The sequence below is a fragment of the Vidua macroura genome, chromosome 9, assembly GCF_024509145.1.
Source record: "Vidua macroura isolate BioBank_ID:100142 chromosome 9, ASM2450914v1, whole genome shotgun sequence".
NCBI lineage: Eukaryota > Metazoa > Chordata > Aves > Passeriformes > Viduidae > Vidua > Vidua macroura.
Window position 1 is genome coordinate 18170938 of NC_071579.1, and position 18451 is coordinate 18189388.

The following is an 18451-nucleotide window of genomic DNA, read 5'->3' on the forward strand; positions in this document are numbered from 1 at the left end:
ACTGGATATCATACCTACTTATTTTCATCCAACAACTTCCTCTCCTATACAACATTCTTAACACAGGAGAAGTTGGTAGCAAGGCAAAAGCTTATTAAGATATTGGAAAATAACATGCTCTTCCTCGCCCCCATCTACTCCAACTTCTAAATATGCATTTGCACTTTAACTGAGCAATACTTTGAAATTTAGTTGCAAGTTAAGTATTAAAAGTGAAGTTAATGTATCAAAAGGAATTTAAACAGCCTGATACTGCTTAGTTAGAATGGACACTAAGTGTTCAGAGAAGACTTTATGACACCACATGAAACCCTAACAGTCTATCTATATGCTAACATTTATGTTAACTGCCTGAATTCACAAACTTCTGCAACTTGTGGGACAGTGTGCCTGTAAGTACAATTCTGTTTGATGTTAAAAAGCAAGACTTGAGACTGATCATCAGAAGGAAAGCCACAGATACATAAAATCACGTGGAAGTAAGAGGAACAAAGCTTGCCATTATTGATTTTGGCATAAGAATTCTATAAAACATTTACTTTTATTTAATTGGGTTTTCCTTTTTTGAAAAAGAACATCATTATGTACAGATATAAGGAACTCATTCTTCACAGAACAAAAGTTCTCCCTCCCACAGTAATTTTGAACAAAGACTTGAAGAGAGGAAACTGTCTGAGATTGCATACTATAATATATACAGACACCTGCATTTTTCACTTGTTTAAATTAAATTAACAGCAGAATTTGTATCAGCAACTTAAAGAGTTTTAGAGAACATTAGAATTAGACATTTAAATTAACAGCAGTGTAAAAATATTAGAGGTAATACCCCAACCATCTTGTCATAAGTATGTAAATTTACTAGAGAAGGAATAAAATTTAGACCGTGTTCCACACTACTGTCCTTATCAAAATATTATATATTAAGAAAAGCAAAAATACTGTACACTTAAGAAAGGTTTCTTAATACAGAAGTCAATTTCAGGTAACATTTTCACTCCAAACAACAAATAAAATCAATAAATACTGTCAAATGTGCAGATGTGCTCCTTTAACAAGGAAACTAAACTCCAAATGTAGTTGTTCTGGTAAGATAATTATCCATCCATGAAGATGGATACCATTCCAACCACAAGTTTTGTTTCTAGATTTGGAGAGAAACCTCATCACTGATCTCCAAATGCTCAGTTATACAGCAAGTCAACTCAAACTGATACAAATGTCATTAAACAGTTTTATCTAGTGGAAGACAAGAAATATAAATTTTTAATATATATAAAATATAAATATTAAAAAGCCTATATCTATGGGTTTCTTTACTTCTTACCATAGGCTGTTCCTGGACCAAATTCATTCCCAGCATCAATCATATACTGGCCTAGTAACTCTGGGTTATTCATGCGACTTGGTGCTTTGCGGTCCAGCTTCTCGTAGACAAATTCTTCTATTCTGGCATCTAAAAATGTTTATTTGAAATAATTACTGTCATTTAAAGAACAACTTAGAAAAGTGAAACAAACAAACAAACAAGAAAAAGGAACACAAAAAAAGAATTTCAAAATCCAGCCATTAAACTCAACATTAAGTGAGCAATGGTAAGCTGGAGATCCCGTTCTTGAAAACAGGAAACTGACCATGTTCCATGTTTGCCATGCCACCTTCAAGTGTTTCCTAGAGCCATCTGGGAAAGTGAAAATTTATACTTTTCTTCTCCACTAGCACAGTTATACAGCTTTTCAGAACTTTGATCAGAAGCCTCCACAATAGGAGCAATAACAGAACACTTCTCCTTAAAAAGAAAACAGTCTTTTGTTCCCCCTCCAGAAAAAAGGCCAAAATTGTTCACTACAATTAGCAGTAGGAATTAAGTTCAACAACTACTCTAAGTTCCCTATTAAGATATTCTGAAAGTTCAGTAGCCCCAGAAATTATATCCTCTTTCCTATGCCCCTTGCTCCCTTGAAACACTCTGAAAGAAACTATTAAAAGTTATTAGAAAATGTTTCATTTTGCGTTCTCATATTTTCTTAGTCGGAGCAATAAAATTATCAGAAAACCTTGTCAAGACTATGTGAGCATTACTACCCATCTATCATAATACTAAGCCACAGGAAGCTTCTTAGGTGGAAAGACCTCACACACCTAAACAAGGACTCTAATTGAAAAAGCAAACTCCTCAGATACAATACCCAATTTCTCTGACCAACTGCTTTCATTTCTCACCTAGCTGGCTTTATTTATACAGTCACTAAAAACTAATTTCAGCCTACAATAGTACAGACAACCACAAAGCTTTCCAGTGAACAAACCGGCCACTTTAATACTATTTGTTAACTAGACAACTTTCAACAGCAATGGATTAAATAACTACTCTCTCATGAAGGTCACAAAAATTAATCTAAGACAGACAATTATGGGTACCAGCGCATTCCCTGGCAGCAAGAGTGAACCAGAAATTGTCAAAAGTGATTTGTTTTCTTTACTCAAGCCATAATATTTATTTTTTATTAAATCACAAAAGAACTGAAAAGTAATCTAAAATTATTGGACTATTACATGGGTCTGATCTATAGGTACAATTATAAATGAGACTGAAAGTGATTTTTCCTCCCCCAGACAGGGTCACTCCATTAACAACCACCAAAAGCAGCTCTCTGCAGCATGTGATCCTTCTCCCCAGTAGGCCAGCAAACAGCTGAAGTTACATTCACAAAGATCACTGCTCAATGCTGAGTATTTTTAGCCATCAGAAAATGGACTGGAGAGCAGAACGGAGACACTACTATACATCATCCTTCTACTGAAACTTCTTCATGCACTTCCACTAGCCCCCAGTCAGTGTTTCAATATTCGAAGCTTACAAGTTTCTGAAAAAGGCCAAGAGATACTACAAATACTGAATTGAATGAAAAAGACAACTATTTCCTCTGGCCTAGACAAAAGTACAAATTTGAGCTAGAATATTCTGCAAGTTCTACTGCATTCTTCCCACATGATTAGTTGGTTTATTTTTAAAATACTGTTTTTCTGGAACTAAAAGATGTAACATACTTCCAAAGTAATACTTCAAACATCTCTGTAATAAAGAATTAATCTAGTTGGCATTAGAGAAGTGTTAGCAGTGTCTGATTTACTTTTACTAATAAATCCTAGCTCAGAATGTCATTACAAGGAGAATACTTGTTTTCAGTGCAGAGGTAGTAGCAGTTTTATGAAATTATCATTTGAGCAAACCCAAAGGAGGTTTAGATTTTTTCAGTAGTTCACCCACTGACTAGACACCAGGTCTTCACTTAAAATCTAGATCTATACACTTAGCAAATTCCTATAGCTCTAAACTCTAGAACAACCGTAGGATGACTCTGAAACTGATGTCCTCAACGTTACCACTCATAGCAGCAATTTCAGAAACAGATAAAACACACCATAAAACTTCCTTTCTTCTGCCCATGTTTTTTCTGTTACAGTAAGAGACTCAACAGTGATGAAATCATATTTGACACTTTCTTGTATTGTTTAAGTAGGGTGCTAATTCTTCAGTAATGGAATTATTAAAGACAGGTATTTTAGTTCATCTTGCCTGCTTCAAGTGGATTTGTGTTGTGCAGAGAGCTTAAATAATGAAATAGTAATGAAGTTTCTTGAGCCACTGTATTTACCCCATGAAGAACTTCAGAGTTCTTACAGCTACCCAAGATATCTGTAATTAGAATGGGAAATTCAATTAAACAGTAAACAATTCTAAAAACCAGTCAATCTGAGACTGAGTATACAACCAATACAACAGTTTAAAAAGCTCTGTATAAAGTTTTCCCCATTTGAAAGGAAGTACCAGCAATTGGCAGTGCCTCCAATTCTTACCAGCTCTTCAAAATGTGCTTTCCATAACTGCAGCCTTCAAATTTTAAAACTGCTGTATTTAGTCATTGCTTATGCAATAGCTATTGCAGTAAATATTTACATTGGCATATCTATTAATTCAAAAGTTGAAAACAGAAAGCTGAAGGGCTCCTTACTTGGATTTGGCTGCAATAATACTTCTGTTTGCTTCATTATTTTTTCTGTCCATAATTTAGTGCATTCTGCTTTGCTGAGAAGGTTCTCCAGATGAGCATCCAGTTCAGTCTTCTCTGCCTGACCAAGCTTTTCTTCTGTGAACTGCAAGACAGTCAGATTAAAAATACTCAGTTCATAGAAATAATTTTCTGGGACAAATTTAAAACAGTCACTTATATGAGTTTGAAGATGATGTTTTAAAAGATATAACCATTCCCCAGTCATCAGTAAAAATCTAAGGACAAATTTGAAAGCTATTAAATTCACCAACACATCCATACTATTAGGTAAAAAAAGGGGCAGACAAAGATGCGACAGGTAATTTATAACATTATGAAGAAATCCTCTGCTAAACTTGGTACTGAGAATTCTCATGTGAAGCAGTTTGTCCAATTTTGCACAGTGTTCTTTAAAACATTTACTGAAATGAAAGTCCAGAGGTAATAAAGAAAATTAAAAGATTGCTTCAATCTTGTATATTTTGTAATTGTTTGTCAATTATCCTAATGTAAAACCTGAAGACAAAACAGATTCCAATTGCAGCTACCTTGAATATATTGAAAAAAAAATGTCCTATCCAGAGGAAACAGGACAAAAATAGGGAGTTTAAACTTCAGTAAGAAGATTTAAATTATAATTAGACATTAAGGAAATCTTCTAAAGACAAGGATTAAAAGCTAAAACAAACTTTCTTGGGAAGTAGTGAAATATGTATCTTTGGGGATGGGGAGTATGTTGCTTTTTAGAATAGGACAAACCAGTGTTTGATAAACTCTTTAGATGTCCTGTTATGCCTTACAGAAACAACAGGATCATCTCTGCTGTTCTTTGTCCAAGCTGTGATTTCAGTGACCATGAAGCACAATATAACTTCATTTAGGTAAATAAATCCATCAGACAATTCATTTCACTTGATACAAAATTCATGCCAAGTCTTACTAATCCACAAGCAGTTTGTTTTTCAATCCCAGACAGGGAGAAGCTACACATTTCACATCAGGGAAGCAAGCAAAGCCAGAAGTGAGGGCTTTGCCTGCACCCTTCAGAGCAGTAGTTCCTCACAAGGATCATCCCATCCCTTGACAGCCCGCTGTTCAAAGTCAGGCATTCCCAGGAGAATCTGCCTTATGATTAAGTTGCTAACAAATTTATCAATTAGGAACTAAACAGGACTGGAAGCATTCTCACTGTCCAATTTCATTCTTAACAAGTTCTTTGGTGGCCAGTAGGAAACAGAATACAGTAGAAGTACATTGCATTGTCCAAGTTTGTTTTCATTTCTGTCACATGTAGATTAACCAAGTTTGATAGCACGCACATCTTGATCAACGCTTCTGGCATTTGCAGATCTACACAAAAGCAAACTGCAGTAATGGGGAAGTTCAGCTGCCATATAGGGAAGAAGGGAATTTATTTATGGATGTACTACTACTGTTTAAAGGTTTTTTAAACTATGCCAGGTGGTCTCAAAAGCTTTGTACAGATTCTTTACAATACAGTAAAATAGGTCTGGGATTGTTTTTTTACTAATTACAGATAAGAGTATTTTTATTAAAAAATTAATATTTCCTATTAATATTTCCATAAATCCTCTCAGCAGTGTGAAGATTGCTAAGTTAAGACCACAATATTAGATTTCACATATACACTTAAATGAAATCACAAGGTCCCATCACAAGATCTTACAACAAAGGGTAAAACTGCATCTCCTTTTTTCCCCTTTTCCGACAAGAAAAGAGAAAGTGGAGGCAGGAAAAGAAGTCGATCTGGGAAGCAGGTAGATGTGGAAGAAGCCAGGAGTAGTGGGGGAAGCATGGAAATACCTCCAACACAAAGAGAAGCAATAATGACTACTTTAACTTCATTTAAATTTGAACAATATTTTTTGACGAGTTTGCATTTTCAGAGCTCTGCTGTGCTGCTAAGTCATTGGCTCTGCTTGAATATTGAAATCTAGGGTAATACATCAGACTGACCAGACCAGACAACAACGCTTAGCACATTCCAAACCTGACTGTGACCCAGTGAGAACTCGTAAGAAAACAAAGTGGATTATTAGATACTGCTTGGATGCCCATCTCCATACAGCAAATCTGTTCAAGTTTGATTATATAAGGAAAGAGGATTACGGCTCAAGACAAGCGCTAAGGAACAAAAGACAGTCACAGTGTGAAACCTACTGCGAAGAAAGGGGAAGACCAAATCGAAAACAATGGACTATCAAACAAGCTTAAAACCCATACTAAAGGTAAAACAAATCAAGCAGCCTAAACAGACACGTACTGGACTTTCATGTGTCGCATCAGAGATCGACTTTTACCGATCAGGTAGCGATATGAACACGTTTCTAGCAGGCAGTAAACCCCAGGTGTTTATTTCAGGCGAGACACACCTTTGTCCTTTGCAAGCCCAAAGTCCGGCCGTATCTCCCGGCAGTTGATGCCTGTGCATCTCGTGCACCCCGTGCTGGCGCCTTCTCCCCTCGTTGCCCGTCTGACCTTGGCCTGTCTCACCCCCGCCAGCCCCCGAGGCTGCTGTCGTGCAGCCTGCCTGGCGAACGCCCAGCCCGCGGCCGAAGGGGCCGGCTGGAGGAGACTTCTCGCAGCAGCCCATGGCCGCCCGACCCGGCCAATGCTCCGGCCTCGTCCCCGCCAGCACAGCCGGGCCTGGCGCTCCGTCCGAGCTGGGAGCCCGCGGCGGGCCCGGCCCCTCCCGGCCCCCGGGGCGGGGCCGAGAGCGCCCCGGCCAGCGCCCCGCGCCAGGCCCAGCGGCGGCGGCGGCCCAGCGGAGCCACCCGCGGCCTCGACCCCGGCTGGAGCGTCCCGGCGCGGGGCCGCCCCGGCAGACGCCCGTCCCGGCGAGGGCCCGGCAGGGGAGGGCGGTTCGTACCTGCACGGCGCGGCTCAGAAAGGTGCCCGCGTCAGCCGCCAGCTTCTTCACATTGAAATCCATGATGTTCATCTTGGGCGGGGGCGCTGACTCAGCCCGGGCACCCGCGGCGGCGGCGGCGGCCGCTCCGGCCCGTCCCTGTGGGAGCCGCCGGGGGCGGTGCCGGGCCCGGCCCGGCCGCAGCGGATTGGCGGGGCCGTGGCGTCAGCCCAGGGCCCGGATCGGCCGGGTGAGCGGCGCCGGCGGCCGCCCCGCCCCGGCCCCACACTGCCCTGGCCCCGCTCCGCCTCGGCCGCCTTCCTGCACAGCTCCGCCCCGGCCCCGCTCCGCCCCGGCCACCTCCCTCCCCAGCCCCGCTCCGCCCCGCCCCAGCCCCGGCCCGCCCCATGCTGGCGTGAGGGTACGGTGGGCAGGGCTGGCCGTGGTACCCCGGCAGAATTTTCATGCCGGCTAGCCCCGAGCGTTATCGGCGACCCCAAGGCTGCTGCTGCTTCGGGGCCGGGCCAGCCTGCCCGCCAGGCCTGGGCGAAGGAGACTCTGGGAGCCGGCCGCGGCCTTTGCCTGTCGCTGGCAAGGCGGGCGGCGCAGGCAGAGTCCCTCGGGCGGGCGGAGGTGACCCCCGGGCACGTCTGGCCCCAAGCGTGGGAATCCCGCCGCTCGCAGGCCTGTCCCGGGGGCTGGACCCCTCCGACCCCGCTCTGGGAGGACAAGTCTCGCCCCCGCTCCCTTTCCTTGTGTCCTGAGTTTAGTAAGTCAAACCTTGTTTTCACGAGAAACAGTTTTCGGATAAACTGTCAAAATGTAAGCTGAGGATGAATTTTTAAGTCGTTCAGAAAGAGAGTGTTTATTAAAAGATGTTTGGATAAACACCTACTGAAATGCAACTAGGCATTAGCACCAAAACATCGCAAGGAGAGGTTTTGAAAACCTTGAGTACAGTAGCAAAACTCAGTAGCAGTAATCAAGCAAATCAGGAGAAAATAGTCTCTACATTTAGTAATTCCCATTATTTTAACATCTCTCATCATGATGATTGAATGTTCTAGAAGAAAAGAAAGGACCTTCGAGATGGCCAGGAATAAGAAAACATTTACATTGCGGCATCATTGGCAGCAACTTAATATATCCAGCTTGAAAGTTATCCTGGTTGTTCAGTTAAGTAATTTATTTCATAATCCAAATAGTAAGTAATGTGTGGCTGAATTTGATAAAGTCAGAGGAAATCCTATGGCATTGTGACAAGAGGTGAATTCCAGAGGAGGGAAATAACTAACAATCAAAGCAATCTTGCTTACATGCTGGTCAGATTCCAGGAATTAAAACCAAAACAAAACCCAGGCTGTGTAAAGTTCCTATTGTACCAGGAATTGTATTATTCCAGGATAAAAGTATCCTGCTAAGAACAGGGCCTGAAAGCTATTGTGTGTATGTGTTCTCTTCTATTGAATCATTTTACCTTTTTCAGCTTGTATTGCCTTGCTTATACATGGGTATAAATGTTTGCATATAAAAGCTATATGGAAAGTTTGTTTCCATTTCCTAAAATTAATGCTGCTGGCATATAGAACTTCCAGGAGTCTCTCTTTCAAGGCCCAGTACTATATGACCTGATGAAAGCTGGTTACAGTCATGTAAGTGCTGGTTACAATTCATTGTGATATCAATTTAGCATATGTTAAAAGACATCAACATCAAAAATTTTAAATTTGGATCTACAGATGCAATTATTTCACTTCATAACTTCCATTGGCACTAAGTTCCAGCAGTTCACATTGATGGATTTCCACAAAAAAGAGATGCCCAAAGCAGTGGTGCCTGAGCTTGTAGCAGAAGCACCAGCTCAGCTGCAATGTACCCCAGTAATGCCCTGGCTGTTGGTATTTTCAGGCTGGAATGAACAGCCATCAAGTCGGTCTAACTCTTCCCAAATCAGCACACTGCTAGTTCTTCCCTGAAGCTTGCAGCCTCGCCTGCCAGAGAGGAAAGTGCTGCTTTCTGTTGCGTTGTCTGATGTCCTTGGTATTGCTTTTCCTTCAGAAAATGCCTGGCTGGAAGAGGAACAAAACTCCCATCCTTTAAGCCCCCATAGGTTAGACTGATCTTGTAGGTTTTGGAAAACCTACTTTTAGTTGCTGCTTTCCTGAGGTGCCCCAAACAGAGTGGTACTACTTCTTAGGAAAATGTCTTAAGTAGCAAGTATTTCCACCACTAGCAGATGGGTTGTTTGGCACTGGATCTGGTGTTTCAGTTCTCACTTTTAACATCCTTCCCCTTTTTATGAATGTTAAGCACTCAGAATGTGAGAGGGAAAAAATAAATCTTCAGCTAGTGATTACTACACTTATTCAAGAGGAAGATCTGTTATACTGCATGATTATATATTTCATATAAAACTCTAGTTCAGATATTTTTTCCCATTTTGTATTTAATGTATAAATAAATTCATTTAATGGATCACAACCTGGAACTCCATGCTTTTGAAATTCCACAGTATTGTACTATTATTAAAACACTACTGTGTTTCTCCCTTTCTTGTAATTCTCTTTCTTTGCATGTTGTAGGCCTATTACATACTGTTCAGGACAAACTCTGGAAAAATTTTTGGCATCCTAGAAGGTGTTAACAGCCTTATTTTGGAGATTGCTGTTGTCATTTTGAGAAATTACCACATGCAGGCCGTCTGCCCTGTTCTTACTGGAAGCTTCAATACCTGGTTCTAGTAGGAAATCAGGTCCCTCTCTACAGGTGCTCTTCAGACCCAAAAGCACTGTCAGGGATTTGGGTTTGGGATAAACTGATGTATCTGGCTCAGGTAAGGAAAGCCATACCTTAGCACACAAGCTTAGTTACAAGCCAGATACTGACACAGGGAGTGCTGAAGGTGAATTCAAAGCGTGCACAGTGTGTAGAGATATACACCAATGCATTCTGAGAAAATCAGTTGCAAGGCCTGAGGAGCTGTGCTGGAGGAACAATATCAAACAGTAGCTCCCAAGTGTGGGGTAGACAGCAGGGGAGGTCACTTGTAAAAGTGCTGGGGCCATAAGATTGTCAGGCTGAAGAATTGTCTCAGGCTGAAAAAGAAATTGAAGCCTGCCATGTGCACAATCTCTGAGAATTAAGAGGTGGGTGACCAGTGTACCAGAAGGTACGGTGAACAACGTAACTTTGCCCACTGTCTGATCTTCAGCCTTTCATGTAACATACCCCAAAAGAAGAAATAACCTTTCACAGCATTTTACTGCTGGATATAAATGGACCCTGAAACATCCCTTCCTATGAGTAGAAATAGAATTCATACAGAAAACCCAAACCAAGCAACCAACTAAGCAACCAAAATTATGTTAATATAAAGGCTTATAGTATAATTAAAATATTTTGATGTAAAGAATAATAACTTATAACTGAAATCATTCTCAGATGACTTCCAGTACTGCTGACAGTATGGGAAGGTAGTGTTTACACCAAAGACTTTGGAGTCAAAGATTTGAAAAATAAAATCCCAGAAATGTCTTCATAAGTCAGTTTATATCCTGTGAAAACACTGTAAATGAAATGAACACACTCTCGTAGCACATCTAATCCCAGTAATGTAGTGGCCGTGTTGGAATTCATACCTATTTAATTCTGTAATACACTGAGGGTCATGTCTTGTGTCACTGTGTGTATATACACCACTTCTCTTCCCACTCATGATTATGTAACTGAAACATATATTTGCATAATACATTTTTATTAATACTTAACATATTTATGTAATCATTGGGAAATTAAAAGGTCTGACAAAGTCACAACTGGCACCAGCCACAACCTTGCAGAACTCCAGCTAATACTTTGAAGAATAGTAGCAATCCTGGAACCAGATTTTCCAGATAAATGTGTGTAAATTTGATTTACCATTTATTGATGTATTGAAAAGACACATAAAAATAAAAGGAGCAGACTCTCTATTTAATAATCAGAACTTGTTTTACTAAAATAGGTAAGGGCATTTGTTTGTGTGTGAGTCTATAGATTCTTTGCCAACATTAACAACTGTAAACTTAGCTTGATAATAACCAGGCAAAGATTATAAAATCAGTAATGCCAGCTGCCTGGCCTGTGTACAATCAGGCTTTCATGAAAAATGTGGGGACTGGATTTGACAGAGCCAGAAAGCAGCTGTTCTCAACAGCACACTTCCGCTCAGAAGCTGCAGCGATCTGAGGCAGAATTAATGCTCCTTTTCACATTAGTGCACCCTTGCAGTGGTCCTTGTGACAGCTGTTGCTGTGCTTCCCCTAAACACTCGAACTGGAGTTGTACTAGGATTGCATGAAGCAACTGGCAAAACATTCAGTAGGCAAAAGTCCTGATATTTCAGGGAACTGGACTAGGTATAGCATATGTTGTTTTCATAGTCTTTGTCCTTTCCTGGAGCAGGAAGGATAATAATTTAGTCCCACCCCAGCTGTCTATCTTAGAAGAAGTTGGCTATCTTATACTTGGAGGAAATGGCCCCTGTGGAAATAGAAGTAAAATTTTCAGGCTTCTTCCTTTTACTATGTAATGATAGTTTAATAACTGGAGGTATATTTGCAGCTTTACCACTTTCCCAATAGTGACTGTGAGAAAGTTGTTTCATCACATGGTACAACAGTTTCTCCACATGTGGCATAGGAATAATTAAACTTACCTTCTTAATGGAACATCATGAAGTCCATGTAGGAAGTTGGAAGCTGAAATTATTTTAAGAGCATTGGGAAGACCATATTGAGAACACAGTTTTATGGTTTTGACATAAATTACCACATATTTTCTTGCTAGCTTGAGCTGGCATATGGCAGTTGTGTTGGCAACTGGGACTGCAGCCCAGATAGCTTTTGAACATACATATATATACATATATATATACATGTATATACACATACATATATATATATATATATATATATATATACATATAAACATAATAATGGAATTCAAAAGCCTTACCCTGTCATTTCACTCCTGCTTGTCAGAAAGCATGACAGAGCAATTTTTTTCTGTCTTTTGCAGAGGTGTTTGGGGAAGTGCTCGATCCTGCATTACTTGAACTGACTTCTTCAGAGCTTTTACTATGGATAGAGCTCAGTGAACATGAGCTGCTAATTAAAACAAATCTTCCTCTTGCTACTACAGTAAGTCAGCCTTAATTAATAAATTCAACCTCCAACTATTCATATTTGATTGTACTTTTAAATATGCATTAATATCAAGGTCACAGCATCTCAAAAAGAGATGCTGTGACAGATTTTTTGGAACATTCGGAAAAACTGGAAATGTAGTTGAAGCCCACTAGGTGTCAGTGCCTCCGTACAGTAGAATACTGCAGCTCTGCTTGCTAGGCAGATAGGGCTGGGTGTCCCAGAGTAGCGAGTACTTTTTTCTCCAAAGGAGTCTTTCTACTCTAAAATGTGACAGCTATTCTGGCTTTGATATGAACTGAAACTACAACATTGATTATTGCTTGGGAAAGTGAAATTTTAGATTTGAACACACAGTACTCTGTCTCTGCTGGATGTCCACTTCTATGTGAGGCAGCGAGTGTCTAAGGATTGCTGGAGAAATCAAATCTGGTCAGCACTGCACCAAGCAGTGCATACAAGGATGGGAAAGGAACAGTGTATTAACAGGGTCACAGCAAATCTGCAGCTTTTGTAATAGCAGACTATTGCCAAAATTAACCAAAGAACAAGGAAACACACTGGAGTAATGAATTTCTGTCACGGAAATGAAAGGTTCAATTATATCTTTAGAGCAGATGAAGTCATGAGCTGTGACAAACACCCAGCAGTGTTCCTGTGGTATCTAAAGAAGCTTCTCTCAAGCACATCTCTTTTAATAAGGCCTGTAATTATGTCATTGTGGAGCTGTGTGTCCTATTTCCTTTAATTATTTTCTACTCTGTGGATTGTTCCACTATCATTAAAATGTGGTTTTGAGGACTGAAAGTTGTAATTCATTCTTTGTTTAGGAGGTACAGAGTGCAATGCTAATTATCATGCTAATTAGCCCTCACTGCTGGATAATGCTTGTGGTATTTTATAAACTATGACCAGATTTTTAGAAAATTGTAAAAACTTGTTGCTTTCTTTTTAAAATAAGCCAATCTTATAGCAAGTCCTGGGCAGCTAAAATTAAGGATTTTGTCTGAGGTACTGGCTATGGGGTACCAAAGCCACAGCTCATAATAGTGGTGCTGAAGCAAAGGTCTGTCAGAGATGGTGAATTCTCAATTCCAGGCTGTGGGTCCTATAGAGAACAAAGCCTTTGGCCCTTTGCACATGCAAAGATAAAATCTCCTTTGGAATTCAGGTACAATTGGGCACTCACTCCAGAATGGATAATGAAGTGATTTCATGTCTACTTGAATTTAAAAGGTTGAAATTTAGCATTTAATTTTTATTACCAAGCACACATGGCTAGGTGATATTTTCCAAAGGAAATATGAAGTGAGTAGCTGCTTTCTGAAATTCCATTGCCAGCAATAGAAGAAAATATACATTGGCATGTTTACAAAGGATGCCAAAGGACATGTTTGATTTTTATTTTGATTATTTCTGTCAAGCTTATTTTAACATAAGTTGCTGATACTGCTATTACTTAGAATATTAAAAAGTAACATTTCTATCAGAATGATTTTTCAAACAAAATGTACAAATTATAATTATGTATGAGTATGTGTGTCTATGTTCATATCTGCCTTTGCACCTCTACAAATGATCGTGTTTGTATCACATGATCACTCAGTTTTGCACAATTTATGATTTGAAAGTGATCTTTCCATAAGTCTGTGGCAGTGTCTCTGATATTTTATGAATTGCCACCTCATCTGAATATGGTTACTTGAAAATATGTGGCTTCTCTACAGTGTTTGACAATGTATTGCCGAAACAGCATCACATAAGGTCAGGTTACTTCGTGTTTAACCTCAGAAAAAAAGAGTTAAAATTAATGGAAACACCCAGAAAGCAATCATCTGGAGGATCTAAAGCTCCCCAGAGGTCTGCAGGTCCCTCGTCCATCTGGGTCTGACAGAAACCTCCTGGGTGCGCCGGGCACGTCCCGGCCGAGTAAGGGGCACAGCCGCCTCTTGAGGCGCCTTGGCATCCCCCTCGTTCTCCCGGGCCCGCGGGCGGGGGCAGTGGGTCCTCGCGGGGAGCCTCGGGCAAGGCCGGCCCGGGCTCCCCCCGCCGCGAGAGGGGCCGGCACGGCACCGGCAGCGGCAGCGGCAGCGGCAGCGGCAGCGGCAGCGGCAGATACACCGGCAGAGACACCGGCAGAGACACCGGCAACTGCAACGGCACCGGCAGAGGCAGCGGCAGAGACACCGGCATCTGCACCGGCACCGGCAGCGGCAGAGACACTGGCAACTGCAACGGCACCGGCAGAGGCAGCGGCAGCGGCAGCGGCAGAGACACCGGCATCTGCAACGGCAGCGGCGTCGGCAGAGACACCGGCATCTGCAACGGCACCGGCAGAGGCAGCGGCAGCGGCAACCGCAACGGCGGCGGCGCCGGCAGCGCCAACGGCGCGTTGCTCCGGCAACGGCTCCCGGCGGCGAGGAGCGGCGGGCGCAGGTGCGGCCCCGCGGGAGGAGCGCTGAGCGGCTCTGACCCGCTGGAGCGGCGCTGAGGGGACAGCGCTCCGCAGGACAGGCGCTGAGGGGACACTGCCCCGTAGGACCGGTGCTGGGGGGGCGGCTCGCGGGACACCCACGGGCGGGAGCCGCCGGCAGCGGGCTCGGGGTTCTTTGGTGAGGTGAGAGCCCGAGTGGGCCCGGGGCGAGGGCTGGCGTTGAGTGACCTGTGCCCCGAGCCTGCCCCTCTGTGCTGGGGAGCGTGGAAGTGGGAAATAGCAGTTGTGAGCTTTACTTTGTCCTTCGAGTGCATTCACTTTTCTGCTGCGGAAGGATTTGCTTTCTGCGCACCGTGTTTGTGAATTCAGTGCTGAGCAATTGCAAATTGTGAATTCTTGTGGAAGATTTCAGGTGCATTAGCTGTGTTACATCTCTGCTGTGACTGGGGTTTACTTGGTCCAGTCCAGTAGTCCCACTGTAGTGGGAACAACCTGGCCACGCCAGTAATGTTTCAGTTACTGATTCATGGAACTCCAATATATGTTAACATATATTGTCTTGTTATACAGCATTAAATCAAAATGTCATCATCATCAAAAGCATCCTTGTCTTTACCTGTACATGACTGTACTGCTCCTTCCTTGGACTTTGATCTTCAGGAAAAGTTTATTCTTCTTCTCATTGTTGAGGCAAGTTCATTCTGTTCCTGTTAGGCTTGATATTTTAAATTGTATTTGTTTTGTTAACAAGGTTAAAAGTATACTTTCTAATAATAGATGTGAACTAGGTGATATTTCAAAAAATGGCTAAGTGACAGTGCTGGACATGGCAACAGTATACTGAAACTATGGCAAAATTCTTTGTCCTTTTCTGCTTGCATTAATTGGCTATGATAAATGAAGCATGATGTTTAATCTCCCAAGGTGCTGTTTTCACTGGAAGTAATTAAATTCAAAAACTATGTTTTGCTTATATCTAGGAAAAAGCTACAGAGAGTTGCACTGTATTACACAAGGTGAGGTCTGCCAGGAAATTTAATCCTGTAATGAAAAAAGACATACACATACACATATATAAAATAAAAAACCTTAGATGTTTGATTGTACTTATTTGCCTTAAGACAACGATTGGAAACAAAGCAGTCTGCATTTCAATTCTGTGAGGAAGTGATTATTTAAGATGAGAACTTCCCAGATTTGTTACTCATTTTCTTAATTGTATGAAGGGCAATATGGATATAAGAACTGAAACTCTTAGTCTGACATATCCTTTTGATGGAGATGCACCTTGCACAGGCTGAGCATGGGAGAAATGGGTCCTGGTGGGTGGAGAAGGCAACACAATCCATGTCTGAAAAAATAATGAGTAGTCAGTGGAGCACTGAATGGAGCAACTTTGTGCTTGGTGAAGGCATCAATCATTCTGGAGTGCTAGGGCAGAGGCAGGAGAGAGGTGTTTAGAGAAAGGGTGAGGGTGATGACAGGTTGCTGGTGCCTGATAAGGAAGTGGGGGGAATGGGATTCATTTATGTTTTAGGTCTGATATGGCTCTGGACTTGCTATGGCATGGGCAGCATCATTTTCATGAGCAGCCGAGCCTGGTGAGAAGCTTTTCCAAGTTGGGAAAAGAGGAAAGCTGTTGCTGCCTCCAAATTGGAAGTCTCCTGTGAAAAACAGCAACACTGGAATCTGAGCAGGTCTTGGCCTTCACCTTCACTGGAGGTAGTCTGCCTTTGCCTTGTGGATTAGGTGTGTTCTGTGAACAAACTGTTTGAGGGTACATCCTGTGATATGACAGGCTTTTATCCTTGTTGAAAGTCCTAAATGATTCTTTGATCTTTAAACTTTCTCTTAAAGGATTCTCTGGAGGAGCTGACCTGTTTTATGTTGATATCCTTGAATTAGCAATATCAATGACCTGACTGTGAGTGAAACTAAATGTTACATAATTATGAATGCTATTTTAGGGAAAAACACACGTGCCACCTGGAGAAACAGGAAAAATGTGTTCACTGATTCAGCCAGATAAAAAGGATTGTCACAGAACTACAAAAGCCATCCAAGATGGGAAGTATTTTACTGATCTGAGCAAAGAATCTGACAGTCTAGAGCACCAAGTAAGAAAACATGTAAGGCATAAACATAGAATCAATGGAAATGTACATTTCTTACACTAGTCTGAAAGAAACATGTAGTCATATAATCTTCTTTATTAGACACATTGTGGGAAGATTTTTTTTTTTTGTTATGTCCTGTTTGTGGGTTTATCTTCTCATTAGTGAAACGAAAATGTTTTGGATTTACAGTCTGAAAGCCACACAAGTCTACTTTTTAAAAATAGGAAGTTATGCATGCACACACACAATAGGATATTTCAAAATAGATGTTAATTGACATTATCACGGGCACATAAATTCTACAAAGAGTTAACTCAAATTGATTTTTGTGATCTTCCACCTTATGCTTTCCGGCTCAGTCTTCAAATTCTCCTAACTAACTAAGACTCCTGAAAGGCTTTAGCATTTAATAGTAGTCTTTGAAATATTGTGAATTCTACAAATGCTTTTATCCTTTAACTACATGCTTAAATAACACTTATCTATTTAGAGGGTAAGTGTAAGTGTAAGGGTATTAAGAGCCCTTATAGATAAAATAAAGAAATAAATAGATGTATGGAATAACCCTGGTTCGTTTCTTCAGGTACAAAGTTCCATGCACAAAATAAATTGAATCTTTAGGTTTTAACCACCAAGTAGCTTGTGAATATGTGAGCTTTTCTAGTCATATGTACCAGGTTTAAAACTGTAGCAAACTATATGTAACCAATTTAAAACCATTGAAAAATACAAAATAAGTTATAATCAGAAGAAATTTTTAATATTTCCTGTGTTGCAGTTAAACAGTAAAAACATTGACACTTGGATGCAGGAGCTAAGTGAAAGTGAAATTCAGAATACTGTAAGTAAATTAAAATTTGATTCTCTCTGTTCTATGCTGAATATCTGAAATTGGCTAGCTTAGAGTCATACAAGTTCCAGTAAGAGTGGCAAAGTGGGAGTATTTGTGATTTACCATCACAAAATGGAATCTTAGTTTTACATCTGAAATGTTCATCACTGTGCATTTCTGATGCTTCGTTGCATACAGACATTAAAATAATTTCTTTGTTGTTTTTTTTTTCCCCATGAAGAATCTCAGGAAAAAAATACTTGAAAGGGAGAAACAGATTAAAGAACTTTCATCCATGCTCCAGTATGAAAAAGTGAGTGACCAGTTCCATTAGAATGAATATTTTCTTCCAACATACTAGATTTCCAATTAAAAATATATAAATTTTGAGTAAAACAATATCTCTTGCAGTCTATACTGATAATATAATACTTATCTACCTTATTACTTCTTACTTAGAATGAGCCAAAGGAATCAAATTGAAAGAAATTTCATAGAATCATCTGACCTGAGCGCTGGTGACATAAGTTTCCTCTTCCCTAATGATTTACACTTCCCCCAGAACTGGAGTTTGAATTAAATGTATCCATAGTTCTAATAGGAGATGGTGGTCTTTGGAATTTAATGAAGGGCAGTTCAGGTCTCATTAGTCAGAGCACAGCTCATCAGTGTGGCTTAGTGTTAGTCATCCTGCTAGCTGCATGCCTTTCCTTAACCTGGATGTCTGACTTCATGCTTCCAGGCCTTATTCCTGCTACTTAAATTCAGATTAAATATTATATGTAAAATTATGTGTAACTTGTTTCAAGTTGGTGATTTCTGTTTAACATTAATACAGTTAGTAGCAAGTTGCTTGTGAATATACTTGTAGAGCATGTTTTATCTTTTCCAGGTTTTGAGGACATTCAAATGTCAGTTAGAAACTATGGCATAGTAGAAAAAATACAGGGAGCATCAT

At 40.9% G+C, this 18451-nt stretch overlaps 2 protein-coding genes across 20 annotated transcripts in view; one reads left to right on the forward strand and one right to left on the reverse strand.

Moving 5' to 3' along the window:
• SH3GLB1 (SH3 domain containing GRB2 like, endophilin B1) overlaps positions 1-7116 on the reverse strand; it is a 22340-nt gene extending 15224 nt beyond the window's left edge. For 3 of the 6 annotated variants that reach the window (XM_053985225.1, XM_053985224.1, XM_053985223.1), the window contains exons 1-3: positions 6946-7116; positions 4017-4158; positions 1328-1456 (exon numbers count right to left, since the gene is read on the reverse strand). In XM_053985225.1, coding sequence (XP_053841200.1) covers positions 1328-1456; positions 4017-4158; positions 6946-7017 — 343 coding nt within the window. In that variant the 5' untranslated portion in view covers positions 7018-7116. Of the gene's footprint in view, positions 1-1327; positions 1457-4016; positions 4159-6339; positions 6428-6448; positions 6531-6945 lie in introns of those variants that run through there. The other 3 variants (XM_053985226.1, XM_053985228.1, XM_053985227.1) reach the window with 3 other exon arrangements.
• Positions 6239-18451, forward strand: part of ODF2L (outer dense fiber of sperm tails 2 like) — a 27241-nt gene continuing 15028 nt past the window's right edge. For 4 of the 14 annotated variants that reach the window (XM_053985216.1, XM_053985213.1, XM_053985217.1 and 1 more), the window contains exons 1-6: positions 14428-14624; positions 15115-15234; positions 15525-15560; positions 16512-16673; positions 17440-17502; positions 17735-17806. In XM_053985216.1, coding sequence (XP_053841191.1) covers positions 15127-15234; positions 15525-15560; positions 16512-16673; positions 17440-17502; positions 17735-17806 — 441 coding nt within the window. In that variant the 5' untranslated portion in view covers positions 14428-14624; positions 15115-15126. The other 10 variants (XM_053985208.1, XM_053985214.1, XM_053985212.1 and 7 more) reach the window with 8 other exon arrangements.